At 45.2% G+C, this 27,669-nt stretch overlaps 3 protein-coding genes and 1 long non-coding RNA gene across 9 annotated transcripts in view; 2 read left to right on the top strand and 2 right to left on the bottom strand.

The window, feature by feature from the left end:
• Window positions 1-11,633, bottom strand: part of SPPL3 (signal peptide peptidase like 3) — a 58,626-nt gene extending 46,993 nt beyond the window's left edge. Inside the window, exons 1-4 of one of the 5 annotated variants that reach the window (XM_042866073.1) lie at window positions 11,264-11,633; window positions 10,895-10,987; window positions 5,684-5,797; window positions 4,865-4,950 (exon numbers count right to left, since the gene is read on the bottom strand). In XM_042866073.1, coding sequence (XP_042722007.1) covers window positions 4,865-4,893 — 29 coding nt within the window. In that variant the 5' untranslated portion in view covers window positions 4,894-4,950; window positions 5,684-5,797; window positions 10,895-10,987; window positions 11,264-11,633. Of the gene's footprint in view, window positions 1-459; window positions 2,618-2,955; window positions 3,743-4,864; window positions 5,092-5,683; window positions 5,798-10,894; window positions 10,988-11,263 lie in introns of those variants that run through there. The other 4 variants (XM_042866072.1, XM_042866069.1, XM_042866070.1 and 1 more) reach the window with 4 other exon arrangements.
• LOC122177013 lies at window positions 64-1,088 on the top strand. The gene is made up of 4 exons (XR_006177901.1): window positions 64-155; window positions 353-478; window positions 593-756; window positions 897-1,088. It is a non-coding gene; the product is annotated as an uncharacterized LOC122177013 (long non-coding RNA).
• Window positions 7,201-21,866, top strand: HNF1A (HNF1 homeobox A). Its single transcript, XM_042866068.1, has 10 exons — window positions 7,201-7,745; window positions 14,571-14,770; window positions 15,604-15,790; window positions 16,075-16,313; window positions 16,467-16,624; window positions 18,349-18,550; window positions 19,899-20,090; window positions 20,348-20,469; window positions 20,748-20,889; window positions 21,002-21,866. The coding sequence occupies exons 1-10, from the start codon at window positions 7,411-7,413 to the stop codon at window positions 21,127-21,129; spliced, it is 1,905 nt and encodes a 634-aa protein (XP_042722002.1). The 5' UTR covers window positions 7,201-7,410; the 3' UTR covers window positions 21,130-21,866.
• Window positions 20,310-27,514, bottom strand: CUNH12orf43 (chromosome unknown C12orf43 homolog). Of its 2 annotated transcripts, XM_042866076.1 has the most exons (6): window positions 27,366-27,514; window positions 27,233-27,278; window positions 26,295-26,393; window positions 25,576-25,649; window positions 25,160-25,250; window positions 20,310-24,298 (listed from the first exon to the last, which is right to left on the bottom strand). In XM_042866076.1, the coding sequence occupies exons 1-6, from the start codon at window positions 27,502-27,504 to the stop codon at window positions 23,947-23,949; spliced, it is 801 nt and encodes a 266-aa protein (XP_042722010.1). In that variant the 5' UTR covers window positions 27,505-27,514; the 3' UTR covers window positions 20,310-23,946. The 2 variants fall into 2 exon arrangements, with proteins under 2 accessions (XP_042722010.1, XP_042722011.1); XM_042866077.1 differs by lacking the exons at window positions 27,233-27,278; window positions 27,366-27,514 and adding an exon at window positions 26,488-27,188.
• Window positions 27,515-27,669: the final 155 nt, after the last annotated feature.

Consider the following 27,669-nt stretch of genomic DNA (forward strand, 5'->3'; position numbering starts at 1 on the left):
CGTGGGGGCGGGCGGCGCGCGGCATCACGTGCCCACAACACGCTCACGTGCCGCCGCCGCGCGCACGCGCGGGGAGAGAACTCGAGGCCGCGGGGGGTGATGGTGGTGGTTGCGGTTGTCGGGCCCGGCCGCACCGCGACCGTGCGGGCGGGCAGGTAATGGTGAAGGCTGGGAAAGGGGCGGGGAGCCGGGTTCGTCCTGCCCGAGAAAGGGCTGTGCTGTGCTCTGGAGCTAAGGATGGGCTTTGTGCCGAGGCTTTGGGTTGTGCCGAAAGAGGAGCAGGTGGTAAACGCAAGGGATCCGGTAAGGTGGCTCTTAAATTCGAGCATTAAACGGAGCGTGAATTTCCCAGAAATGTGCCTTGGGCTGCTTTGCCCCAGCTCTGCTGGGTCGGTTTCCACATCAGCAAAGAGGGAACCGCAGTACGCGCACACATTGCACGGAGGGAGCGCCTGGTACCTCGCTTCAGCTGCTCTCAGTAAGTTGGTGCTGCGCCTTGGAGGCTTCTCTGCTCCGTTTGTATTTGAAACGTGGTTAAGTGCCGCTCTGGAGGTGGAAGTCAGTCCCGTTCTCCCCGTTCTGTTTTCCGTAGGGTTCTTGCAGTGGTCCCACAGCTTTGGGATGCTGGCACGCAGCTCCGCACAGCCCTTCAGCCTCGGGGGCAGGAAGGACGTCAGAGCTACTGCCATGATCAATGCTAAGAAAAATACGCTTAAAATTGGATTTATCAGCTGTGGGGGGAATACCAAAAGCACGGTAACCAACAGGCTCACTGGCTCCCCAGTGGCTGCACTGTTTGTTAGATAGGAGTCCAAGCATCTGCTCCCAGCCTGGCTCAGGTTGGGCTACCTTGCGAGATGTTCTCCTCTCTTTGACCTCCTCTCTTTGCTCCCCAGCTCACCCACCACCGCGCTGCCCATCTCTGTACGCATTAAACTCTGCCGTGTGGTGCAAGGACAGCAGGATGAGTCACAGAGCCTTGAGCTGGAGGGAGCAGCGCCCAGCTGACCCCTCTGGTGGAGCTCATTGTTTCTCCTCTCCCCCTCCCCAATCTCAAACTAGGAAATAAAACTATAAAACTTCCACAATAGAGGAATCTTGCTTTTCCTTCCTTGTCCCAGCAATGCAACATGTCGTAACAATTAGAAAGCTGACAAATAATTTGAAATCTTCCCTCTGCTGTGATGCAATCCCAGGATAAGGATATGCATCCCTTTTCAGTGATTATGATACAATGAATGCAAAAGAAAAAACCTCTCCCATCTTTTGAATCAACGCAGAGGAAGATAAACAAATGTTTCAACCTTGTCTTGATACTCAACTTTTTTTTTTCCCCCTGAGACGTTGTAAAACAGCATTGGCATCTATAAAGCAACAATGTTCCTGCTTATTGAAATCCTTCCAATTTCTATCTTGCAACATTTACAGCACATTAATTTGACACCAGTGACTTTTAGCTGGTGAGCTATTGAAGTATAATTTTTTTTTCCCAGCATCTCAGGGTTGGTGCATAAACTACTACATGATTTTGCAAGCTTGGTCTATCATTACATTAGAGTAGCTGGATGAATTCACAGGAGAAACGTTCTCCTCCTTGCAGACACAGCACCTGCATTACTCTAAAGGGGAGCACAGCCTGCATCCCCCCAGATCATTTTCTCATCATCTCTTTTGTATGTGCTTGCTTTGGACCTACAGGGGAGCTTTACTCTGAATTTCAGTGAGAATGTACTCTGACATTACAAAGCCCTTCCAAAACAGCTGTTCTGTCTGGTGCCTTTGATATAGACTGATGCACTGCTTTGACCTGTCAAAGTATTTCAAAACTAGCAGCAACCAAAAATATTGTATTTTCTTTTATGTAGCTCTCAGAGCACAGACAGGAAAGTATGGTGGAGAATCAGATCAAAGGACTGGCTGCAAAGTCCTCACCTCCTAAAGGCTTAAATGGCGTTATCCAACTCTGCCTTTATGCTTTTATAATGGAGGTGGAAAGAAAGCCAGAATAGATTCATGTAGATTCACTTCACCTTTCAGGAGAACACATAATAAGTAAAGCTGTCAACCCTGCATGGCTTTGGAAGGAACAAATGGCATGGAAATGAGTAAAAAGGGAACGAAAAAAATTAAGAGATCCAGTTTTGACAGTATAGCTCAGAGCTATGTTAGGTTATTCTGCTTGTAAGATCCTCATGGGATTCCCCTTGATAAAAAATAATTAAAACATGCTCTGACCAGTATATGACATGATTCTCTTCACTACCACCTAGTGGGAAACTCCTTCATTAACTGAGCTCCACAGCCGTTCCTATTCTCAAAGATCCTCACCCTGATGATGGAGGCTGTGTGTAAGTAAAGGGGGAAACTGACAGATGAATGAGAAGGACGCTGTCCTGATTCCCTGTACCAGAATAAGAATTGTAAAGAGAGAGATCACCTCTAATTTAAGGCCATTGGGTCCTAAGGCGTTGTCACACCAGAACTCCCCGCTCTGCATCTGCTGTAGTTCTTAATGGCTGCTACAGCTCGGCCTCAGCATCACCAAGAATCCCAAAATTTAAACACAGCCTTTGGTCATAAAGAGCAAAACATTCATTCTTCTGAATGCAACTGCGTCCTGCCAGCAGTGATGAGGAGGAAGTTGTTAGGTTGTTCCTGTGTCTCAGTCACAACAGAGCACTGCCCTCTTAAAATCTTCTGATTGTACTCTTAATTGTAATTGAAAATAGGGAAGGAGGGAAAAAAAGAATTTCCTTCTTTGTAAAGTCATATTTTCAATGGTGTTACTATTCATATTTACAACAAAGATTACTCAATTAAAGCATTAAATGTGTATAATTGGGAACATTAACACGATGTATTTGAGTGAGTCCTTTCCCACTGAGATACCCAGGCTTTGCACCAACACTGAAATCTGTGTTGAAACCCTCTGGAAGCAACACAAACAGCAATTACCTTGGATTGTTCACAGTCCTGGGTACCACGTGGCACTGAGCTCCCGGGGCGCAAATTAGAATCGGTTTTGTCATTTGCATTCTTTTTTTCCAACCGTGGAAATAGGAGTGAACACTGTAATAACAACTCTCAGATTTCACAGAGGTGATGTTAAATGCCATCCAGGCCAATGAAGCATTTAGCAGTCTCAGCAGGAAGAAGAGTAAAATGGTAAAGAATTACTAGGAGAACCACTTCTCTGCATTTCTTTTGCCAGTGATAATGTTCCCACCGCACTCACAGCCCCATACAAGCTTGCTCTGCTAGCATTTCTGTCATAGAAATAGTTAGATTTCTTTCATTCCCTTTGTGTTCCTTGAAGTCACATTGGGCTGCCTTTATCTTAGCCAATTACTGTATTTTTCATCAGGAACACTTAAGGATGGATATAACTCAGCACATGAAAACAAAGGTAACAGTCGTACTGATACTAGAATTCAGGCTTTGGGCGTCTATTGTCTGCTCTCCATTCCATTCCCAGTACCCTACTGTCTATTACTTGGGTTTTTCCCTGGTGTAATAAGGAGAATACAGACTAATAAGTCTAAATAATAAGAAAATCCTACTGTATACTCATTTATACTTTCATGCAGCAGCTGTCAGTATTAATTAATCCACAGTTCAATTACTCTATTAAATGCAGCAGAGAAAGATTACGTTGGAACAGTTAATGGAGGAAGACTGGAGGAAGTGGGCACATCCTTACCTAAAATGGCCTAGACTGTCTGTAATTCAGGAGCAGTGAAGAAAAACATAACTGAAAAACATACAACAGTGCAAAGCATTCAAGCATGTTTAAAGAGTCTTTATTATTGTAGAATGGAATTGTACAATGGCCTGGGTTGAAAAGGACCACAATGATCATCTAGTTTCAACCCCCCTGCTATGTGCAGGGAAATTATTATTTATTATGTTTGCCATTAAAATAAAATAGAAATCAGCCTTTTTGTGGTTACTAATTGATACGTTTCTCAAATGTGCATCTAAACCAATTTGTTACTAAAACATTATTCACAAGCCTGCTGTTACTGCTGGCCAGTTTAGTGTAGTAGAGCTGCTTATGTCTTATCATTGGAGCACTGAACTTAAGGAAAAGCAAGCAATTTTGCAGCAAGAAATTCAAAAGCAGATACTGCAAACAAGAGAAGAATGAGCAAAATCATTTGGTGTTTCCAAACTCGAAGAGCTGGCCCTGCCACAACCACCAGGATGATCACCTCAGTCTGAGTAATTTAAGAATCAAGTCACAGCCCAGCAAATTGTTGCAATTAAGGAAATCAACACATACTAAACACTGGTAATAAATGAAAATGAGTATAGCAAAACAAACTCCTTGTCTTTCAAATACTCATCCTCAATGCAAAATCTGTGAGGTGCAATTTAGTTACAGGAGTATATTGTTTGGGTTATAGCACTCTACTATCTACTTTCTGCTCTGCTACTAGAACTGGAATCCAGCCTTAAAGCTTTGCTGTTACCCACCTTGGCCTCTGCTATCCTTAATACCTCACACCTCCCAGCAGCATGTTATGGGAATGGTAAAAACCTGAGAAATACCATATTGCAATCTGTTGTGTCAGTGCATAAAATAGGAGTGCTAGGTAATACATGGCAGCAGTCTCCTCTTTTTTTCCCAAGCGCACGGTCTGATTGCTCATAATTTGGAACTCTGAAGAAACACTATAAAGATCACTAGTTTTCCTGCACTGGAGAACCTGAAATACTGAATGGAGCCTCAAACCATTCACTAACACGGGCTGGTGAGTTACAGCGAAGGTAAAGGTGATGATGGAGTTGTTTAAAGAACGCTTACTTCTTTGTTGTTTACGTGCCTATAGTTTAGAGTGTTAAAGTGATGGAGAAGACTTACCCCCTTTCCAGTACTTGAATAGATTCCATATTCAGCTCAGGATTCTCCACGTGGCATCCAGCCGTAGCATTCAGTGAGGTCCCAACCTACAATCGGACATTCATTTCTGTTTTCACAGTCTTCAAATCCCACTGGCTTCGAGACAGGCTGTTCTAAAAGCCTCCGCAGCTGCAGGTCTGCAGGGTGCACGGAATCAAGGCAGAAGGCTTCTGAGTGTATAAGGAATCCTTCAAACCACACAATATAGGCAGATCATTTGTTGTTACGTTTTCTTCTCTTTACAGTTCCCTTGGCAGACTGATGGTTATGTCTGAACTCGGGGCTGTGTGTCCCCCACCCCCAAAGCACACAGCAAGCACGTACACTCACAGAACTCAGAGCAGGCAACCTTTTAAATAAGAACAGTGGTAACACTGTCCATCTTAGTTTAAATAAGAGAAATCATCATACCACAGAAAAAGATAAATAAGTAACGTGTGACAGAATGTTTGTCATTCATTGCAGGAGACCCCCAGTCTGTTGTCCTCACTCATAAAATCCTTGAATTCTAAGGATGCATCACAAATAAACTATGTATTGGGGTTGGATGCTGTACCTGCCATGCACAATTACTACTATTGGCCAGTATTGTTGGCATGTCTACTAGGGTGGGGATGAGCAAAATTGTAATTGGGAGTAAAATGCACACAAACTGTATCAAAGCATCAATAGGAGAATCTCAAATCTCACTGCTTCTTAAATGCTCTTTTTGTATTATAATAAATATGAATCTTTGAAACTAAAGACGTCTTTTTATGTGTTCACACTCGAGTTTCTTACATTGTTTTAACATGGACTCCAAAAGTTTACTTCTTTTTAGCCTTCTGTAGCCACCTGAGTTGTTTTAACATGCTGCAGCAGGGGGAACGGGTGGTACCTGGGTGTAGATGCCATCTGAAACAAAAGGTGATAGTTAGCAACAGCCCTGGCTGGGAAGGTCAGCCCAGCAGCCCAAGCACATCTTGCTGAGCCTGGAGGAAGGAGGGGGTCTCATCTGGAAAACACTCTGCCCTTCAGCTGCTGACTTGGCCCCTTGTCACAGGCGCCTGGAGAGCGTGAAGGAAGAATAGGGGCCCAGGCCATTCTGCAGCACTGTGTTGGAATACTTGTTGCTTTTGAGACTGTTCTATTGGGCTCCCCTTCTCTTGAGCTTAGTGGAAGTGATATAGAACAAGGTGAGTGGCTGCCCATAGGAAACTTCTAATAAAACAACAGTTTTAAGTCCTCCTGTTGATCACGTAAGAAGGAACCATTTACAAGATGCTCGTGCACCATCAAATCCACGCCAAGTTATTTCCTAATTCTTCAAAATGGATAAAATCATTCATATATTTTCAGACTGGAAAATATCATAAAATGAAGATTCCATGAGAATTGCCCTAAATTTTTCCAGTGAAGTTACAGAGCATGTTTTCAGGATTCAAACAACAGGTGGGAGTAGAACATTAGAGCAGGGTTGGTATCAAGAGACGTAGGTGATAAATGGGAGCCAAAACTGCCCAGAGCACTTCTCAGAAGCAGGGCAGCTGCAGATAGGGATTCTCAGCATGTACCAACACCCAGGGCTAGTCCCTACCATGTGCTTGAATCACAAGCTCAGTGGGGCAAGCAGTATCTGAATTACGTGTGTACACAGCTTTTTCTCATCAATTCAGCAATAAACGTAGCAAGTTCTTATGGCAAGTGCTGATGTTTGCATATTAAGGTACCCAGCAAGCCAAAGGCAAAAGCAAAAAAAAAAAAAAAAAATCATTTAAGACTCAATGCTCTGCCACAGAAGTCAGCAGGAGCTCCAGAACATCCTGCGGGTCTTGGGAACACTCAAACCAACCCAGTGGTCACTCGTCTCTGCTGGAGGGCTGTACAAAGGCAAACCAAGCTGCCGAGGCAGTATTTTTGCAGCCCAAAGCTCTCAGCAAGAGCTGAGAGTAGCTCAACCCACCACAGCTAGAGCTCAGAGTAGGCTCTGCAACCTTCCAACATTGGCGAACGCAACTCTTCCTCGTACGTACTCTACCTCTTCCTTCTCTAAAATGAATGGGGCCAAAAGTAAGCCTTGTTTTTCCACTCTTGTTCTCTTTGTTTTCTTTCCATGGCTTACTTTTCCATGCTGGCAGACCTTCTATCCCTTCATTTTCCTCTCTCTGCTTCCCTCCCTTTCCCCCTCCCCCTGCTTTCTCTCCCTCTGCACTTTGTGAACTGCTGCTGCAGTGCTGAAGTCCAAAGTTCAGTAACTTGCTAAGCACACAGATAAATATGAACCTTGGAGAATTTACCAATGTAAACAGATAGCCAAGGGTCCCTTTATCAGCACTGGCTCAGGACAGTCGTGGGGGGTCCGAAGTGGCTCAATTTTGTATTTTGTTTTTTTTGGGGGGGAGTAAAGGCGGGAGGCTGCGCTGTGCCCGCTGCTGACAGTCGGGCGTGTTACCTCAGGAACATGGTGTAGGGAAGCTGGAAGCAGGATAACGTGGAACTCAAACCCAAAGAACTGCAGCCTGAAGACCATGGTCTCGAAGCTGAGCCATCTTCAAGTGGAGCTGCTGGGAGCGCTGCTGGAGTCGGGGCTAACCAAGGAGACCCTGATCAAGGCACTGAGCGAAGTGGAACCCTACATGCTCCAGAGTGAAAGTCAGCATGCTATCAATGCCCTGCAGACAGAGAAAGGGGAGTCCTGCCCCGAAATCCCCAATCTCCCCAATGGAATGGGGGAAACCAGGTTGTCGGAAGATGAAACCTCTGATGACGGGGAGGAATTTACCCCTCCGATAATGAAGGAGCTGGAAAACTTGAGCCCTGAGGAGGCTGCTCACCAGAAGGCTGTGGTGGAAAGACTATTACAGTAAGGAAATAATTTGCTGCTCCTCTTTGCTGCTCTTTCTTGCATTCTCCCGCTAAGTCTCTTTTCCTTGCCTTTTATGCTCAGCGTGCTCACAACTGATCTAGCTGCAGAGTTCCATCCATGCCCAACTATCCCCCCAGAACACTCCCCATACTCTTACAGATGCTCAAACTTTCTCTTTTAATTTCACTTCAATGCATAAAGGGAGCCACGAAGCCTGATTACGAGTTTGAAACGCTTGTATCATCAGGCTCAAGAACAGTTCGTGGGCTGTGTAAGTTGCATCTTTGACTAAACGTTAGTTTCCGCCATTTATACTTTTATTGGATTCAAAATTTCAGTCATCAAGGAAAGAAAAAATAATATCTGGTCACACTCTTAACAGGTATCATGTTAGCCAGTGACTTGATGGTAAAGTGAAGCTGTGAAGTTTCCCTGCTAATTTTAAGGTGATAAATATTTTTAACTTTACTGCTCTTTGAAGTACTGATGGTCAGAGACAAACCAAGGGAACTTCTCATCCCACGAGTGCTTAGTAATGCTGACTTCAGTGGAGATTTTCTTGTAGAAAGCACACAAATCAAATACCTGCAGTGAGGCAGAACCCACTGCTTCTACCATCCGCTCTCTGTCACAGCCATAAAGTACATACGCAGCAACAACTGCAGGTTTTATACCCACACTATTTTGCCTTTGCATACACGCATTTTTAATACCAAAAGACAGGCAGAGCTCCCTAACCACTAAGTCTTGTGACAGAGAAACATTCACTGGAATTACCATTTGGCATTCTTCATGGGACAATATTTCTGTGGGCAAAGAGATTTGCCCAACAAGGATCATGTCCATCCAAGCAATCTAGCACCTCAGAAGCAGAATCTGCCCATCTGTTTTGGGGGGTGGACATTCTGAAATCTCAAGCTGACAGAAAATCCAAGACATAGCAATGACCTGCACCTAAAATCTTCACTAAAACTGAAACACAGAGAATTTCTCAGGCATTGCTGTATCCCTCCTCTTCACATGCAAACAGAATAAATATTAAAGGTAACAACAAGAAGCAAAACATCAGATCTCACCAGAAAGGCCAAAGCCAGAAAAACAGCAGGTCAGAGTTAGCACTCACCATAAGTACTTAGGAGATGGAAGATGGCGGACTGCGAGCTGAGACAGCTGCATCCAACAGAGGTAAATTCACTGGATCAGCTCCTACCCGGGTGGGGAAAGCACTCCTAATAATTCAGTCTTCTTTTGGGGCCAGTCTCTCCTTCTTCTCTTCTGCTCTTCCATCTCTGTTACACCTTTTAGCCTCCTTTGTTCCCCTTACCTTTCTCTCCCTCATTCTTTGGACCTATTCCCTCTTCTCTCCTCAGTTTTGTCTCTGCTGCCAATCCTCCCCTTTTTAATGTCTTCCTAGCTAATTTTTCTCTCCCTTCCATGCATTTCCTTCCCCTCATCCCTGCCTCCTTCTCATCTCCCTGAGTCTGCGTACAGGTCTTGGGGTAGTTTGAGACCAGTGGCACCGGGCGGGCCCTGGCTAGTTACTAATTATCCAGTGGCTTTATTATTTCTCTTTTGTCTTATAAATTTATAGATGAAAAGCCCCTGATAAGCCTTTTGATCATTAACTTCCGATCAGGTATCTGTCCACAAGGGAGACCATGGAAGCTGAAGAGGAGCTCCTGGCTTTGCCCCATTTTCTTTAATGAATGGGTGAAGCAGGACTTCAGTTCTATCGCCTGTGATCTGAAAACAGGCTCACGTATGGAGGGAATTCCTTCCTGCCAACTTCACTTTAGCACAATTTCTGGTTTCTGACCATCTCTGCCTTCCTAGGTGCTTGCTACTGTTTTCTCTTGTGCATGTTATCCGGCTCAGCACAAGACTGACTTCCCTTGCAAACCTGTGACATTAATGGTTTCTGGCCAGCAGTCCCACATCTCTCTGCAGACAGTCAGTTGAGTAATACTGCCCTTCTACAGAGATTCTGTGACTTGCCTAAAACCATAAGAGGGTAGAGAAAAGGATAGGTGAGAACCAGAGTCTCCTAAGCCTTACCCTGGGTTGTAATTGCAAAGCTTTGTTCTGAACCTCAGAGCCCACATTCATCAATCCCAAGTACCACAGGACAGAGCAATGCACCAGGAGTCCAAAAAGTTAGAAGAGTATTTATGGAGGAATATAATAGATTAAAACTATTCAAGGTAAAGTGAAAACACTGGGAAGTCTGTATTGTCAAGTATCACATTGTATAGATCTTTGATCAGAAAATATATTCAAAGCAATTTTATGTCTGAGAATCCATTCCAACTATCTGAACCAATATCAGGGCTTGATAATGTCTAAGCAGTTGTTGCTTACTAAAGCTTTTTCTTTTTTTAAGAATGAACCTTTCCATTAACAGATGCCAAAAGGTAACGTCCTTAAAATAATATTGTAATTACAGACAGGACAGAAGAATCTGTAATAGGAATTACTCTATAATAGAAATTACTTCTAGCAATGAATAAAAGGAAGGAACGCAAGAAATCTCCAAGCCCAGGTATTCCCAGTGGAACTTCAATGATTGCAAAACTACCTATTTCAGCATCTACACAAGGATTTCATGTCAAGAAATCAGATGGAGGCTCTTTCGCCTTTAGAAAGAACTTTCTTCAGGCTAACAATCCCTGGCCTGATATTGTAGACCACATTCTAACAGAGAGATTGACTTGTGGGCAGCTACAGGCAATACAAGAAAGTCTTTGTGGTAACTGCAGGTATCACTCTTTTAGTAGTACCAGAGGGAGTCCATTGCTAGGCTTCCCAGGAGATGGAAAAGAAAAGTGACAGCACCAAGAGACCCAACACATCCTCACAGGACCACTGAAGTTGGAAGCATGGTTTTAGAAGCACAGAACAAAGCTGAGTAAGCTAGGAATTAGACAAGAGACTTCACCACAACTGGGTGATCCTATGGGCACCTATTACATTTTGTCCCTGCAGAAAACAACTGATAAAGGCAGTTCAGACTAACGCTTCTGTAGTGAGGAGTTGACATTTCATCATTTCATCCCTAAATGTCTCATTGAACTTCCATAAATTTGCAATCTGAGCAACAACATTCCTTCTAGATCACCCTACAGAGAGAAAGAACAGCCTGGTATTACCTACAGAAGGCAAGAGAGAGGCGTCCTTGGGAGCAGGGACAGATTGAGTTACCGCACGTCCAGAGAATGGCGAGAGGTTTAGCAGCAGTTCACCTGTAGGGCAAGGAGCAAAATGCCATTAGGAAAGAGAGAAACGGAGATAAGCAACAGGTTTCCCCTAGAGGCAGGGTCAAAAGCATGCCTTCCTTGAGGGAAAAAAGAAAAGCCATGATAAAGAGTCAATATCTTCCTCACGTAAACTGTCTTCGAGTTGCTGTAACGGGGGAAAGCTGAGATGAAGCTGCCACACCCCTTCCATTTCCACATATAAACCAAGATGAGGCGAACCAGGCCAACTTCATCAGAAAGGAAGCCTGTCCATGGTCTTACCTTCCCTGCTCTCTGCCCAGCACGGCTCCAGGTGTGCACTGGCATCAGTGAGGGCTTCTAGCAGGCTCCAGAGGAAAGGCACAGAGCACGGTGCTGAGAACTTCACTGCTCTGAACCTCTGCGTAAGTGAGCTCTGGTCCAAACAGCAGTTCAGAACCCACAAAGGATTCTCTTGCCTGAGAATCTGAGAACAAGAAAGAAGGAAAGGAGAAATAGAGGGAAAAAATGGGGAAGAAGAAGGGAAAGAAAGGAACAAAGGAAAAAGAAGGAAAAGTCAAGAAGAGTGAAGGAAAGAGAATGTCCCCCGAATGTTACATCTCCAGCTCTCTGGAATGGGTTTTCTTTAATGCTAACAACTTGATATTTACTTTCCATTTAAATTTGAGATGTTGCTATAAATTATCAACCAGCCTCTTGTTCCCTTTGAGTTTATAACTAACTACCTGGGTTACTTATTGTTCAGGTAACAAAAGGGAGGTGAAAACGCCCTTAAAAAGTGACCTCAAAACTAAGAAAATGGGAAGCTGGAATGGAGAGAAGACCCAGGCCCTTGTGGCTGACAGGAGTCAGGGAGAGGGGCCATGCTCAGAAGCTGAAAGCAGCACTGAAAGCAGGACTGAAAGCTGAAAGCAAGATTTGGGAAGTAAGCATTACGTGGAACAATTTCCAGGAAGAACTTAACATCTCCAAAGCAAGAACGGGATGGAGAGGTAGCTTCTATTTGGGAAGAATGAAGATTAAAAAAGTAGAAAACGGGCTTGGAGGTAGAAGAGAGCTTGAGTGAGGCACACCAGTTCTAACTCACCATGGAGGTGAGATTTTAGCACAGCTAAACAGGAAAACTGACAGTCAGTGACCGTCCTACCACTGCTGAAGGAATTAAGGTTTACCTTACGATGTGTGTGACAACGATGCAGACTCTGCAGGTGGAACTGAGCATCTGGGCAACAGCTCATTTCAGGGTTCAGCTGAGCAGCTGCCATTGCTTGTTCTGTGATGTAGTCCAGGGCCAAAATAAATTGCTGCACTGATATTACAGCCCATGTTTTGATGATGTACAGAGTAGTTTGGATTACATACAACTAACTACCTTATGAAATTATACTGTGGTAAGATTTCCCTGCAGTGTTTTCCCTTACAGAACCCGCTCTGCTTTGTCTCAAAATAAAACAAACAAACAGAAAAGAAAGCACAAGGCTTTGAACTACAGTGAAAAAGAGACTCTCGGATTCTTCCCGCTTTGTTCCTACCACAAAGAAGCAAGGATCTTGACAGGGAAGACAGAAGTGACTCACCATCAGCCTGCAGGAAGGAAATCAATATGTAACAGTGGTTTCCATCAGTAATGACACAGTCCCTCCTTTCCCCATCTGAGCCAGAGCTCAAATCTAAGAGAAGAGATTACAAGTAGGAGCCTTTTCTGTGTAGAGACGTGTGTAACAAATTCAAGGCACATGTGCTGGCTGGAACATATCACAAACACTGAGGGAGGAAAGACACCGAAGATGGAAAAGCTCTGCAAATTCAGCCCAATTTGAGGCTTCTGAAAAGACGAAGATAGTTAAGGGAGTAGGCTAGAAGATTGAAGCTCTGTAAGCAACTGTACCATCATAACAGAGAAGCAAATGGTCCTAATTTAAGAAAACAGATTCTTCAGAGAGCTGTAACCAACCCTGCTTCCGCCATACATACAATGGCAGCAGAGCTTGCTCCTTGGACTACCCAGCCACTGTGAAAGGCTGTGAAGGGAACAGAGATAAGGGTATTTGCACTGAGAGAACAGGTGTGGACTTTGTCCTGCTTATCACTTTGCAGCCTCTGGCAACCTATTGAATCAACAAAGCCTCCAACAGTACAGCTGTTGCCAGTTGCTCAGATCTCTGTATTCTTGCAACACATCACCCATAATATTAGAAATATTTTTTCATCCCCGTTGCTCCTTTGATGCTGGTGTTAGATGCAGCACCATTGTACTTCTACAATGTGCAAACCTTCTCCACCAGATATCCTGCATACAAAAACAGAAGGATGCTTTGTTAAAACTGAACCAGAATCTTTTCCATAGAGGCTCCTGAGTTGGTTGGTTCTAGACTGCCTGTTTCAGCCTCAGTGAAACTGACAAACACAAAGAAGTCGCAGTCAAAGTCACGTTGTCTGTTCTCACAAGTTCATAGAATGCCTCAGCTTGGAAGGGACCTTAAAGATCATCTAGCTTTAACTCCCCTGCTGTGGGCAAGGCACCCACTAGATGAGGCTGGGCCCCATCCAAACTGGCACTGAACGCCTCCTTAGGAACAGTTGTGGATATTCTAATCAGAGGTCTTAATCAGAGATTCACATTCATTATAAAATCTCAAATCAGATTAGCTTCAAGTTTTCCTCCAGTTGTTACCCCAGAGAGTGGCAATAGGAGGAATTAATAGGTTGCCTGTTCTTTATAGCGAGTAGGAGTCTGAGTGGATCTAGATGTTAATCAGATGTTAATAATGCAAGGCTGATGCACATAATGCCAGATTGCTTGGTGTATACATATTACATGCATAGCTGTCCTCTGACAGTTTGATGAAAGCCTGTTTTCACTGCCTGAATCTCTGCCATGTTTCTCATCCCTGACAAGATGTAGGGCATGAGCTAGGTTCAGCATAATAACACAGTGAATCTGCCTTGGAAAAATGAATTACACCTATCCCAAGCACTTATGCCTTGAAGAGGATAGAGAAGAAAAGTAAGTAGAGAATGGCAAGATAGTTGTCATCTCTGAAAAATAGATACCTGTAGTCATAACATATCCAGCTGAATGCTGAGATCCAATGTCACTTCTCTCCCCACAGCATTATTCACTAGCAGCAAAAATGCTTTATTACTTCCCAGCAGAAAGGGATGTACATTCCTTGTCTGTGTCACTTGTCAGCACCTTCTATCATTTACAGATGGCCGTTGCCTGAACAGAGCAGGGCAAAGCCTTGTATAAAAATAAGCACAGATGGCAAAGACTGCTGCCATGCTTTTGGAAAGTTCCCCTGATAGCCAAAGATGGCTCTTTCTAAGGGGAGATCAAAGTGCCAACAGAGATCTGCTTAAAGGAAGCTAGATACATCTTTTCCACCTAATTTCTGACAGATGCTGTGCCACACTGAGAACAGCTCTCCTTTCTTTAGCCAGTTAACACCCCTGCCTCACCACATGCAGTGGTGCTGACTGATATGCATGGTGCACCTAGGGAAGCACCAAGCTCCTTGGAATGCAGGTCTGCCGAGTGCAGGTGCTACAGAGAGCTCTCCTGAGAAATATTTTCTGCTCCTTCCAGAGAGGATCCCTGGCGGGTAGCAAAGATGGTGAAATCCTACCTCCAACAGCACAACATCCCTCAGCGCGAGGTGGTGGACACAACTGGTCTGAACCAATCCCACCTCTCACAACACCTCAACAAGGGCACTCCCATGAAGACCCAAAAAAGGGCAGCCCTCTACACCTGGTACGTCCGCAAGCAGCGAGAGGTGGCCCAGCGTAAGTACAGCAGTAATTATTCTGCAGTTTCCAACTTCATAAAAGCCTCTGCTCTCCCTTGCTGATCCTTACTGCACATTTCTATCAAGGAAAAAAAATGCAGGAAAAGCCATTTCTGGAAGCAAGCTTAGAGAAATCCACATCAGTAATCAGTAAAGTGAACCTAACCGCACATGGAAAAATGCCCCATCACAAAACAGCCTGCAGTTACCCACTCCACCCATCATGTTGCTAAAGAGATGCAAACTAACATTATTCATTTGCCATTGGAGCTTGAAATCCATCCTCAGACTAAAACAGTGTGCCTGACACATCACAGACATTTCTCAGGCATTTCTGTCTGAGCACCGGGCTGGTACAATTTTCAGCTAAAGCAACAGTTCCCCTAGCTGCAAAAAGCAGCAAACTATTGTACTTGCTGTAACAAACCACTGCTGGCTATCACCTCACACTCCAGGCCCTCTCTATACAGACACCCACTGGCAACCCATCACTGCAGCATGCACTTCTATATTCAAGAACCTGCCTGCAATCTCTCACTTAACTTTGTATTCATGAGTTGCAACTGAAACAAGACTGTCAGCCTCTGGGTTGTTCTGGAGAGCGGGACCCCAATCATACTTACTCTCAAGCCTCCCACATCTGTTTTCACTTCCCCAAGGTGGGAGCTGAGATGCAATGCAAGTAAGAGAAAGCGTAGGTCACCACAGTCCTACTAGGAACATCTTAACTGTTTCAGCAGATTATGGAACTTGATTTCTGCCCCTTCTAGATTCAGCCCTCTGTTTCCCATGACATTTCCTCTAAACTCCCTCACCCTTTTGTGCCTGCAGAATTCACACATGCTGGTCAGGGGATCTTGACAGAGGAGCCCATGGGAGATGATCTGCCCACCAAGAAGGGACGAAGAAATCGCTTTAAATGGGGTCCTGCCTCACAACAGATTCTGTTCCAAGCCTACGAGAGACAGAAGAACCCCAGCAAAGAAGAGAGAGAGGCACTGGTGGAAGAGTGCAACAGGTAAAGAAGGGTGCCTGGTTCTGAAGAATCGGAGCAGGGCCTCTGCATGCTTGGTGTGCTAAGGCCCACAAGAAGCAGGCTTGTGGCATCAGCCACATTTGAATCGAGACTCGTGAGCATTCCCTGTTTGCTAAGGATGCAGTAATGCCCCACGTCTCGCTGTACCCAGCAGGATCCTTCCCTGTGGCGTGTAAGACTGTCGTCACTTTGGGGTTGCACACGTACTGCGTGCCTTTGACCGAGGCAGACTCAGCAAAACTCTTTTTTGTGCTTTCTCCTAACAGAGCAGAATGTATTCAGAGAGGCGTTTCCCCATCTCAGGCCCAGGGTCTGGGCTCAAACCTGGTGACCGAGGTGCGAGTTTACAACTGGTTTGCCAACCGCAGGAAGGAGGAGGCCTTCCGGCACAAGCTGGCCATGGACAACTTCAGCGGGCCGCAGCCCACCTCTGCTCCCCCTCTCACTCCTCACAACTCCTCCTCCCTTCAGCCACCTCCTGCTCTCTCACCCACCAAAGTTCACGGTAAGAAGCAACCGGAGGGAGATCTGAAAGGGAGACAGCAAACCCGGCCCTTGACCTAAATGCCCAGAGACCAGCGTCCACAAATGCAACTGAGCTTAGCACTTGGTGAAGTGACTCGGTTTTAACACAGAGTTTCCCCCTGTTGTGATGCAGGAGTGAGGTACAACCAGCAGCCAGCCAGCGAGGCAGAGTCCTCCAGCAGCAATCACCACGGGAACAGCTCCATGGTGACCACCCAAACCATCCTGCATCAGGTTTCTCCCCCTGGGCTGGAGCCCAGCCAGAACCTGCTGAGCACAGACACCAAGCTGGTAAGTGACGTATACCAGAGTCCTGGCGACTAGAGGGTGGCCACAGGGGAGACTCTTCAGAAATGGTATTTCCTAGAATGCCCTTTGAAACAGCCATATTACAGATAGAGGACAACTGCCTTGCACTGACTTTGCAATATGAGAACTCTGGGGATACCCATGCGCTCCAGACTGATGGGGGTTGGGACGACATGGAAGCACAGGCATTTCTTTAATACTAACCCAAACAACCTATTGTGGAAAAACAAGCAAACAGCACAACCAACACCAAAAGAACACAGCTCCAAGTGTGACACGATTTGATTTCCTTCCCCCCAGGAGGCTCTTTTCTCATCTCCCTTTCCCCAGTCACACTCATCACCTCTCTCATTTGAACATTGCATATCCCAAAAGAGTTGAGCAGAACCAATGAGATTAACAGATCAGAGACCAGTTACACCACTGAGACATGTACTGGATGTCCACACTGCAGCAACCTGCCTTCCTCAAAGCAAGTTTCCTTCTTTCCTTCCTTCCTTCCTTAAAAAAAAAAAAACAAAAACAATAACTCTTTCCACTTAACTAGCAATTGAGCATTAGGGCAACATGACTGGTCAGCTTCAGTTTCCACGTGCTCCCTTGCTAACAGGGTTGGCAGCAGTTTGCATTAGTGCACATTGACCCATGGCACAGCTAAGTTCACCATAAATCAGTTTGATTTAAATCTGTTTTTCTATTTTCTCCTCAAAGAGTAAAGTCTTGCATGAGATGCTGAAAGTCTTCTAAAGCCATCTTCTAGAACTGGTATTTGTTTGATAATTTGTCCCACCATTTAACCTGCTGGCGCTTGCTCTTAGTAAAGCATTCTTACAGATTTTTTCTGAGGGGGAAAGAAAAAGTGTAGTATAAATCACTGAAATTTCTCCATCAGCCAATTTATCTGAATGCCTTTTTGCCACAATATCCCAGCTATAGATCTCTACAGGGCCTTGCAAGTTCAAACCCCATCAGAGCACAGAGAGGTGATGTGCTTCATTTCAGAGGTCAAGAAAACAGTCCAGTTATCAGATTTCTTGGTGACTCGAGGTCACAGCCTAAATCAGCACGACATCCAAGCACAGAATTTGCCCAACAGATATGCTTCCCCTTTAACAGCAGGGAACTGTTAACGTAGCCTGAAGAAAATATTTTACGAGGAAAAAAAGAACTACTAAGGAATATTTTCAGCAAGCCCTTTAAAATCTTAATCTGAAAACTGGCCACAAAAAGCCTCTCGCTGAGAGGAAGGGAAATTAAAGGCACTTCTCAGAGGAAGGGGTGAACAAGAAAGAGGAACTCCTTGTTCCTTGTGGACTCCTTGTGAACAAGGAAAGAGGATTCTGTAGTGAGCTTCCTTCCGAATTTCTCTGGGCACGGCCCTCTTCCCTCAGTTGTGAAGCAGAGGACAAACTTTCCCTTCAAAGGGAGTGCAGTGGGACTGACCTCATCTGTGTTTGTACAGCCCTCATAGTCTTTAAGTACGAAGGAACTATAAGAGCAAGGATTTCCTCTTCATATTTCAACACCTGACCTTTGCTGGTTAACTGATGAGCATGAGAAAACAGAAAGACTGCAGACAAGCAAAGGTGAAGTCTTTCCAGTTAGCAAGGGGTCAAGGGCAGGCAGGGAGAGGTTGCTGACAGCTTTGGGACTCTCCACACTCAGCCTGCTGCAGATGGCTTTTCCACTGTCCTTCTCTCACACAGATCTCAGCTCCCGGAGGAACTCTGCCCCCCGTCAGCACCCTGACTGCCCTGCACAGCCTAGAGCAAAACCCCCATGCGCTGGGCCAGCAAACTCAGAACCTCATCATGGCCTCACTGCCCGGCGTGATGGCAATCGGAGCCGGTGAGACCTCATCCCTGGCGCCTGCATTCACCAACACCGGCGGCTCCACCCTGGTAATAGGTGAGCAGTGTGCTTGGGGGGTTGTTGGCTCTGGTAACTCTGCCCATCAGGACTCTGGTGCAGAGCTACATAGAATTGCCTCCCTCACCCTCAGAGATAAAAGCACTAATTTGGCACTGAGATGCACCTGGGGAAACGGCCATAAACACTAAGGATCTTCAACTGCACTACTGACAAGTACCCGTGAAATTAAGGGACAGACATCCTTATTCATGTTAGAATCCAGTCACACAGAAACTCAAGTCTTGAGAGCAAGGGATTCTGTGATCTATTCCTACGCCAATGGTTTTTTTCTACTGCTGTGCCTCTTCCTAAATATAAACAAAACGCCAGCTTTCAGTTAAGGGAATTTAAGCATGTTCACAGTGAAAGACAAAACATCCTGTTCTACTTCCTGCAAAAAGCACATGCGGTCATCACTCCTTTTTTTTTACTTTTTCTTTTTTTCTTTTTTATTTTATTTTATTTTTTTTTACCTCAACAGATTTTCTGGACTGCTATCAGATTTCTTTTCACTCCAGGAAAAACCAACTGCCAAAATGCATCTCATTAGAGAAAGGAGAATAAAATGTGTGCTCTCTTCTTACCCTTTCTTCTCTGGAAGAAAGAGGTCCTGTTTGTCAACAACCATGAACCAATTTCCACGTCCCAATTTATAGCCAACATTATGATATTGATTCCAATTCTGTGCAAGCCAAGAAGAAGAATAATTAAAAGAGATTTCCACAGTGTTAACATTCTCTCAGTGCTAGAGAGGCTTGATGAATAGGGTGTAGGAACATACCCTACATATCCAGGAATACGGTATAGACAGAGATGAGTACTGATGAGTGAAACCTTCTGCCTTTCTCACTGGTTCAAATTCCAGAATTCAGCAGCCCAAACAAAATGAGCTTAAACTTCATTCCGTGTGGCTGGGCAGCTACAGCACAGTCATCTGTTACCTACAACTTAATATAAAAGGAAAGAATAAAGGAATGAGACACTGAGATGTTGCCCTGAGTTCACTTCTGAGCGAGGACTCCCCAGTGGAAATCTACATCATGTTATCACTTAAGAGGGAAGCGACCTGTACTGGTACAACAGGAGGCACTGCAGGAACAAACACGGGAAGTCGGAGGAGCTTTTTATAGTAGCTGCCTGCATTATTCCTTTTGCACTTACCTGCTTCATTTTCATAGGCATGAAATCTACTCCCAGTCACAGTGAACAAAGGGGTTTCCTGCAAAGCAGAATCTGATCCCACTGCTCCGACAGAACTGCTGTGACTGCTTCAGAGGCTCCTGTTGCAGAGCAGCCGCTCCTCCCATAGCGTGCAGCGCCGCTGTCATCACTCCTTGTTTTTCAGGCCTGACTTCAACCCAGCCCCAGAGTGTACCTGTGATAAACAGCATGGGGAGCAGCCTCACCACCCTGCAGCCAGTCCAGTTCTCCCAGCAGCTGCACCCGTCCTACCAGCAGCCCCTCATGCAGCAGGTCCAGAGCCACATCAACCAGAGCCCCTTCATGGCTACCATGGCCCAGATACAGAACCCCCATGGTAAGAGTGCAAACTCATTTGCTCATACAAAACAAAACACTTTGTTCTAAAGCATTTGCTGGATCTGAAACTTAATTGCTATAATTATGAAATTATTTTCCTCTTGCATTCATCCTCCTGCCCCTCCGTTCCCAGTATTTCAGAGACAGGCAGCAGGTCTGCACACACGAAGAGAGAAACTCAGCCAAACCAACCTCACGCAAAGCTCCAGCTCCCACATGATCTTGTTGGGTTTTTATTTTTTGTTTTGTGTACAGCTCTCTACGGCCCCAAGTCTGAAGTGGCCCAGTACACACATACAGGCCTCCTCCCACAAACCATGGTGATAACAGACACAGCCAATCTCAGCGCGCTGACTAACCTGACACCAACTAAACAGGTAACAGCCTTAGCACATGTGTCCCCCCCACCTTACAGCTGCATCAGTCTGCTGGGAGCTCCTTGCTTCTCAAAGAGCTTTTGGGTGTGTGGTCAATGCCATCCCAGCAGAATGATCTCATCTCCTTGCCTTGCTGGAGACACTAGAGCAAGCTTCTCACTGCACCATCAAGGATTTAATCTCCTTGGAAACAGCACCTGCTCATTCTTTCTAATCCTCTTCCCCCACGTCTGTTAGTAGGGATGAAGAAACCAGGCACTGTTAACTCTTTTCTCCAGGCATTCACACCTGACTCAGAAACCCACACAGACTCTGGGATCCATACACCAGTATCGCAGGCACCAGCGATACACCTACAGAACCAAGACACAACCATCCAGCACCTTCAGTCTGGTCCTCGCCTCACCTCAAGCCCTGCTGGTAAGAGGAGCAGCCACTTACTCTCTTAAACCATATATTGCAAATAGGTGCACGTGTGAGGAGGGGACTGCACTGATTATTTGTACTTAACTTCTACCTGTGCTTTTAACAGTGTCCTCCAGCAGCCTGGTGCTGTACCAGAGCTCTGACTCCACCAACAGCCACAGTCAGCTGCTGCCATCCACCCATAACGTCATTGAGACCTTCATCTCCACGCAGATGGCATCCTCCACTCAGTAACACCAAGACAACCACCCAAAGGGAGCTGCCAGGACAAGGCATAAGGCGCAACTCCAACTGTGTTTGTTGTCACTGTCACCACTGCCTTCCACTGGAAGGAATGGTTGCTGCAGTCAGCCAACCTCCAGCCCCTACTGCCTCATAAATCCCTCATCCAGCTGCCTCCAGAAGAGATGGCTCAGGCTCAGAGCAGGAGCTATGGAACAGTGGTGCCGGCACTGATAGGATCTACAGACCCCCAAAACCAAACCCAACCCCACAAGCCAGCCTAGAATGACCAGACATCCTTGTGGATGCTGAAGGAGTGCTATAAAGTCAGAGATCTGACTGGAATACAGCAAAAAAATGCCAAGATGTATGTGGAACTTTGGTTCTGCTCACCTTCACTAGGTTGGACCTGTACAAACCTGCCTACACCAAAGTAAGCCATGCAGAAAAGAGAAAAATTGAGCTGTCAAAAAAGGGACACCATCTTTAAAGCACTCTCCTCCTCCTTTGATGTAAGGAAACCTGAATTGGAATTATGAGAGATAATATCAACTTGGAGGCAAGAGTGAGAACCTGGCTTCTGACTTTGCAATGAAAGTCACCAAGAAACTGAATCAGGAATGGCTCAGCAAAAACCTGTCAGTACAAGATCATGGACTACAAGTCGTAAACCCCTTAATTAACTACAAAATCCCAAACATTCTCAGTTCAAAATGACCTACTCTAAAATCATGCTATCCTAGTGGAAATGGCTTGGTTACTTTTTTTTTTATATATATAGCTCTGCTTTGTTTTAAATGCAGAAATTAAAGTTTAACAGCTGCAAGGAGACTTCAGCTCTCTGCATTAACCACGTGGATGCTCATCTCACACGTTCTGCTGAGTGACCCAGGGGTGCCATTCCCCACAGGTCCCTGACACTGCACAACATCCAGCAGGGCTCCATGCTCCACAGACAGCAGTAGTTCCCTCAGTTCTCTGTAACAATGCCAACTTGGATGGATGTTATAGAACACTTCACTCCTGCCTTCCCTGTAGGATAGATTCTGTAGTTCCTGATATGAAAATAATTCCCCCGGAGTCAAAAAGCCTTCATTGCACTAAATGAAAACTTTCTACATACATAATTCCTCTTCTAATTATTCCCCTCTTCTTTATTTACTCTGAATCTTTATATCACTGACATGGCATACGAAAAGCCCCAGTTAACATGTTTTTGCCATTGTGATAAGGGCTGTTCTTGCTACTGTGAGCAGGACAGCAGAACATGCTCAAGATTCTGAACAGATTAAGATACATGGAACAATTAAAAAACAGTGAACTCTTTGGTTATCATGCCTGGAAATTTCACTATTGCAGATAACACATAACAGTTTGTGCCTGCAAGAGCTTCCTCTAGATACCACCCAACACCAGAAATTAATTTTGGTAACCAGGTTCTCCAAGGAATTTTATGCAAGGATGATTTCCTAATCGCCCATGTGCATTACTTGCAAATCAATTTTAACTTCCATTCAGAAAAAGCAGAAACAAAAAAACATATAAAACAAGGCAAAAAGTGTTATGCATTTGACATTTGAGGTGCTAGCTTCAGTACACTTAAGTTTTAACTGGCCATAAAACAAATAATTTCGGTCACATCCAGATTACTTCCAAGCCAATTTTCTATTTCATCCATTTTTTGGATGCCAAGTGTGTTCTCCTGAGTGACAAACAGCAAGGATCTTAGAATAGGAAGGAAAACACCTTGTTTCCTTCCTGTGTTCAAAGAGCATCAGCGCACTATTTTGGTTTCTCTAATCCAGCTTTTAGGTCTCCTGAATAGAGCCAATGAATTAGACCTACTGAAACTCAACAGGAGCAGAGTATTGATCCAAGTAACAGGTTGTTTCTTGGAATACTGCAGCTGAAACAGGCAGACTAAGAGCTATGCTAAGTGCCAAAACCCACTGTGTTTCACAGACAAAAGTCATATGAAACAAAACAAGGTCTGAAATTCAGCAACTGAGATTTAAGTATTTCCTGTACCAATTTCACAGCATTGATCAGCAATCAAACAAAAAGCCATCTTCAGCCCGTTTTGTCTCTGCTGGGGGAGCTATTGAACACAAGAAAGCTGCTGTCCCACAAACCTGCCAAATTAAATCAGACTAACAGTGAATAAGAATTTAATAACAAAAAAAAATACCCTAGAAAACACTCTAAGAGAAATTTAGGACGCAGAACTGCTGGTTTTTAACAACCTCAAAATAAGCTCACTGCTACCTTTGTTTACACACAGGGGCCCTGGAGAGGTGTGGACTACAGAGGGATCAGTAACAGGGCAGGTTTCAACAGCAGATCCTTACCATAATCATAGAGGGGGAAAAAATGGAGGGGGGCAGGGACTAACATCTGGCAATGCTTTTCAATAAATGAGTTTCCCACAGGCAAATCAAAGCAAAAAAGAAGTTGACCACCTGCTGCCATGTAAACCAACTTCAATTCGTCATATGCTTTCTCCAAGAGACAAGATTTGGTTTCAGCATGTGAGAGAACAGATCAGAAGGGATGCAGCTATGATTACACCCCTCCACCACACTGGTCTGTGTACAGTATTTAATCCCGTCGCGCTAGGACTGCAAGCAGCAGCACAGATAACTGCTGTGCTAGGAGAAAAATGCTCCCCAAGGGAGGTCAGAACATAGGAAGTCACTTTAATTAGACTCCCAGGCCACAGAGCTTTTAGAACAAAAGCTTTGCAAATTAGTTCTCCCTCATCTGCAGTAACTCCATTTGTTTTTTCCCAGCATCCATCACAATCACCTGCCCATCTGCACAGCAAAGCATTTATTCTCTCTCTTTCTTCTTTTTCTTCTTCTTCACAGCTCCTGGTGACACCGTGTTGTTATCTGTATGATTGCTGTCCTGTCTCTTATGTTGTCCATTTGCAGAATCCAACCGTGGCAAATCTCTGCTGTCCTGGTCACAATCTGCTGGGTCTATTATTTTCTCTTCAGTTTTGTTCTCTCCCTTTATTTTCTTTTTCTTCTTTTTCTTCTGTCTGTGCTCCACATAACCCTGACACGTATTCTGGCTGGAATCCTGGGACAGTGCAGGAAAAGCACTTTGCTTCAGAATGTCTGCTGCTGACACAGCAGCCTCCTGGTACTTTTGCCACTCTTGGTCACTGTCTGAGTCACTGGAAAGGTAATGAAAGGGAAGGAAATTATAGAATCATAGAATCATAGAATCACTAAGGTTGGAAAAGACCTAAAAGATCACCCAGTCCAACCATTCACCTATTACCAATAGCTCCCACTAAACCATGTCCCTCAACACAACATCCAGCCTTTCCTTGAACACCCCCAGGCTCGCTGACTCCACCACCTCCCTGGGCATCCATTCCAGTGCCTGACCACCCTTTCTGAAAAGTAATACTTCCTCATGTCCAGCCTGAATCTCCCCTGCCGTAGCTTGAAACCATTCCCCCTGGTCCTATCACTAATGACACGAGAGAAGAGGCCGACCCCCAGCTCACTACAACCTCCCTTCAGGAAGTTATAGAGAGCAATAAGGTCTCCCCTGAGCCTCCTCTTCTCCAGGCTGAACATTCCCAGCTCCTTCAGCCTCTCCTCATATGGCCTGTGCTCCAGACCCCTCACCAGCTTTGTTGCCCTCCTTTGAACACGTTCCAGGGCCTCAATATCTTTCTTGCAGTGAGGGGCAAGATTGTATGTTATGCTACATGTTTGCCTTGAATTCATCCAAAGCATTGAAAGCAGAACTATCTAAGATCAGAACAGGGAATGAACAGCCAGTGGATCCAGGATTCTTACAGTCAGCATTTAAAATTGTTTACATCTCCTATTTGTATTAAAAAAAAAAAAAAAAAAATAGAAAGAAAGAAAAGAAAATTGCTGTTTTCAAGTATCAGTCATATAAACACACCACTTAAGCTCTTCAACTTTCTAATCCCACGGGAGAGTTTCTGCTGCCTCTGAAACATGAAAACAAGGGCTGGAATAGCACTTGAGGAGCAAAGCAGCTGACAGCACCTCACCTGGAACCAGGCGGCCGTCTCCTCCTTGGGGCAGGGCTTTGCTCTGATTGCCCACAGCCTCCTGGGACAGAGGAGGAGAAGAGGCGAAAACCTAAAATATGTATTTAGAAAGGAATTTTAGCCAAAATACAGAATAAGTGAGAGCAATCCACAATAGTCTCCCTAGGAAAGCCTGCTGCTGTTAACAGATGGCTACACTTGGTAACAATCATCTGTCAGTCTGCAAAGTTAGGACACAACAGTCACAACAAGGAAACGGCCTTTACTGATGCTAATAAACCCTGTGCTAGTGTTCTTCAGCCAGTAAAGAGCTAGAACTACAACTGGCACCGGACAGGATCCATCTCACTTGCTATTATTTGATTAACTGCATCAGCAAATGGCCACAACTTGGACGTGACAAGACTAGGACTCACCATCATCTCCACAGTCAGACTGCTGCACACGAGCTGGTGAAGGTCCTGATGAATCCTTCAAGACAGTGATGAAACTAAACAGAAAACTCTGGTTAGATGTTAGATAGGTTTGTACAAACTGAGCTAAAATTGGAAATTCATAGGAAACGAGACCAGGGTGCTGTTATGGTTTCCTATTTTTTTTTTAGTGAAGCTTCAATTCCCTGCTTGCAGAGCAGACTGTGCCTCCTCCCCTCAGCAACATATGCCACAAGAATGACTTAGTTCTAAAAGCCAACTTTAAACACCAGGAATTCCAGTTCCAAGGGTGATATTTACACACATAACAAAGACAGCAGCAGGCCCAGACAGATGCACACTGCCAGTAAAATCCTGAACCGCGTACAGCTTTAAGGTGCAAGAGAGAAAGGTTCTTATGTTTGCCTTTAAATGATGATAATAATAATAATAAAATGATTCTTCCTCTCTACAATGCATTTACAACTGAGGTAAATGGAGGCTGGCAGTGTTGCACAAGAAGTCATTACCAGAAGGACATAACAGGTGAGCCAAATTAGTTCACAGAATATTGGAAGTTTGCATTAAATGCAGGAATGAAGGAGTTGAGAAAAAAACAATTTCTCCAAGTTGCACTCAAATCTTTAATTTCTTGCTTTTAGCACACAGAAGCATCACTGCACTCTACCCATACAACAAGCCTTTTTAGTACATGCTAATACCTGTCCAGCATTGCTCCCAGTTTCTTTGCAACATGTGCTCTGAACTCTGGTGTGGTCTGTAGCTCATTTCCATCCTCATCATGGTCATTCACCTCATGTCTGTTTAAAATAAAATAACGATCACCTCCTTCAAGAGCAATAACATCCAATACTCTCACTCAAACAGGAGATAGGGGGCTGTAAAATCTCCTACCCTGCAGTAACTAATTCATGTTGAGTTGATAAGGGACAACTGCCAAGTAAAGCAGAAGAGCTCAACAGTTCAGTTCCGAACAATGAGCTAAACATCATCCAGCCACCTCCCTGAAAGTAATAGGATGATTTTCTCATTGAAATAGCCTGCAAAAGCAAACAAATGATGGCAGGACATCCCTCCTCTGGTAGGAGCTTCTTGAGTACATTGCCACAATTCACGCAAAATCTGTCCCAGGAGAAAGGATGGCACTGAGCTGCAAGGCTGACAGCTTTTGAAACCAAGCCTGCAGAAATGCTGCAAGCTTACACAGGTCAGCACCCCCTTTGTTATAAGGCACTTAATTCAGACACTGCTTTCCCACCCAACAAATGATTGGCTTTGCAATCACATTGTTATTATTTGCCCTTCTGTATATAACCCTCCATTCTTTAAATGAGAAGTTTTGTGATACATAACTATTAATTTTTGCGTGGCAGGGGCATGGAAGAATTAGAGCTTTTCCGACAACTTGAACTCCTGCTGAAACTGCCAGCAGACATTTATTTTCAATTGCTTTTGCTTCACTGTTAGAGGGATGAGGAATATACTTCCAAAATAAATTCATTAATTTATTAGAATTAAGCATCACTGCAGATTACAATTGTACCAAAGGCTTTTCAGTACGAGGCAACGCAAGGCATTAAGTAGCACACCTCGGGTTTTTCTTCACCAAAACACAACCCCGAAGCCCGCAGAGCAATACCTTAGGCTGGGCCGAGTAGCCTGCCGTTGATCCTTTGGAAATCCGCCTGCCAAAGGAAGGACTACGTGAGAAAGAGCTGCGGCCAGAGCCCGGCACAAGCAGGGCACAGCCCGGCTACCGCCTCGCCCCTCACCGCCTCGCGGCTCCGCCCGCCCCGCCGCCTGCTGCTTCGCGCAATCCCAGGTCGCCTCCCGGAACCGCGCTGCCGCCCCGCCGCTGCTCTCCGAGTCCGAACTGCTGTCCGTGCTCGTGCCGTCCCTGGGCGCCGCCATCTTGGAGCCGCAGAGCATGCCGGGCGCTGTAGTCCTCCCGCCGGTCCGCCGGTCCGCCGGCCGCGGGGCATGCCGGGCACTGTGGTCCCGCGGCGCGGCGCCCCACGAGATGGCCGCGGCTGGCGGCGCGCGCCGCCCTTTCGGGAGCGCTCCACCGGGACCGCG

Source organism: Lagopus leucura, unplaced genomic scaffold (assembly GCF_019238085.1).
Source record: "Lagopus leucura isolate 7727_CA_CO unplaced genomic scaffold, USGS_WTPT01 Super-Scaffold_806, whole genome shotgun sequence".
Taxonomy (NCBI): Eukaryota; Metazoa; Chordata; class Aves; order Galliformes; family Phasianidae; genus Lagopus; species Lagopus leucura.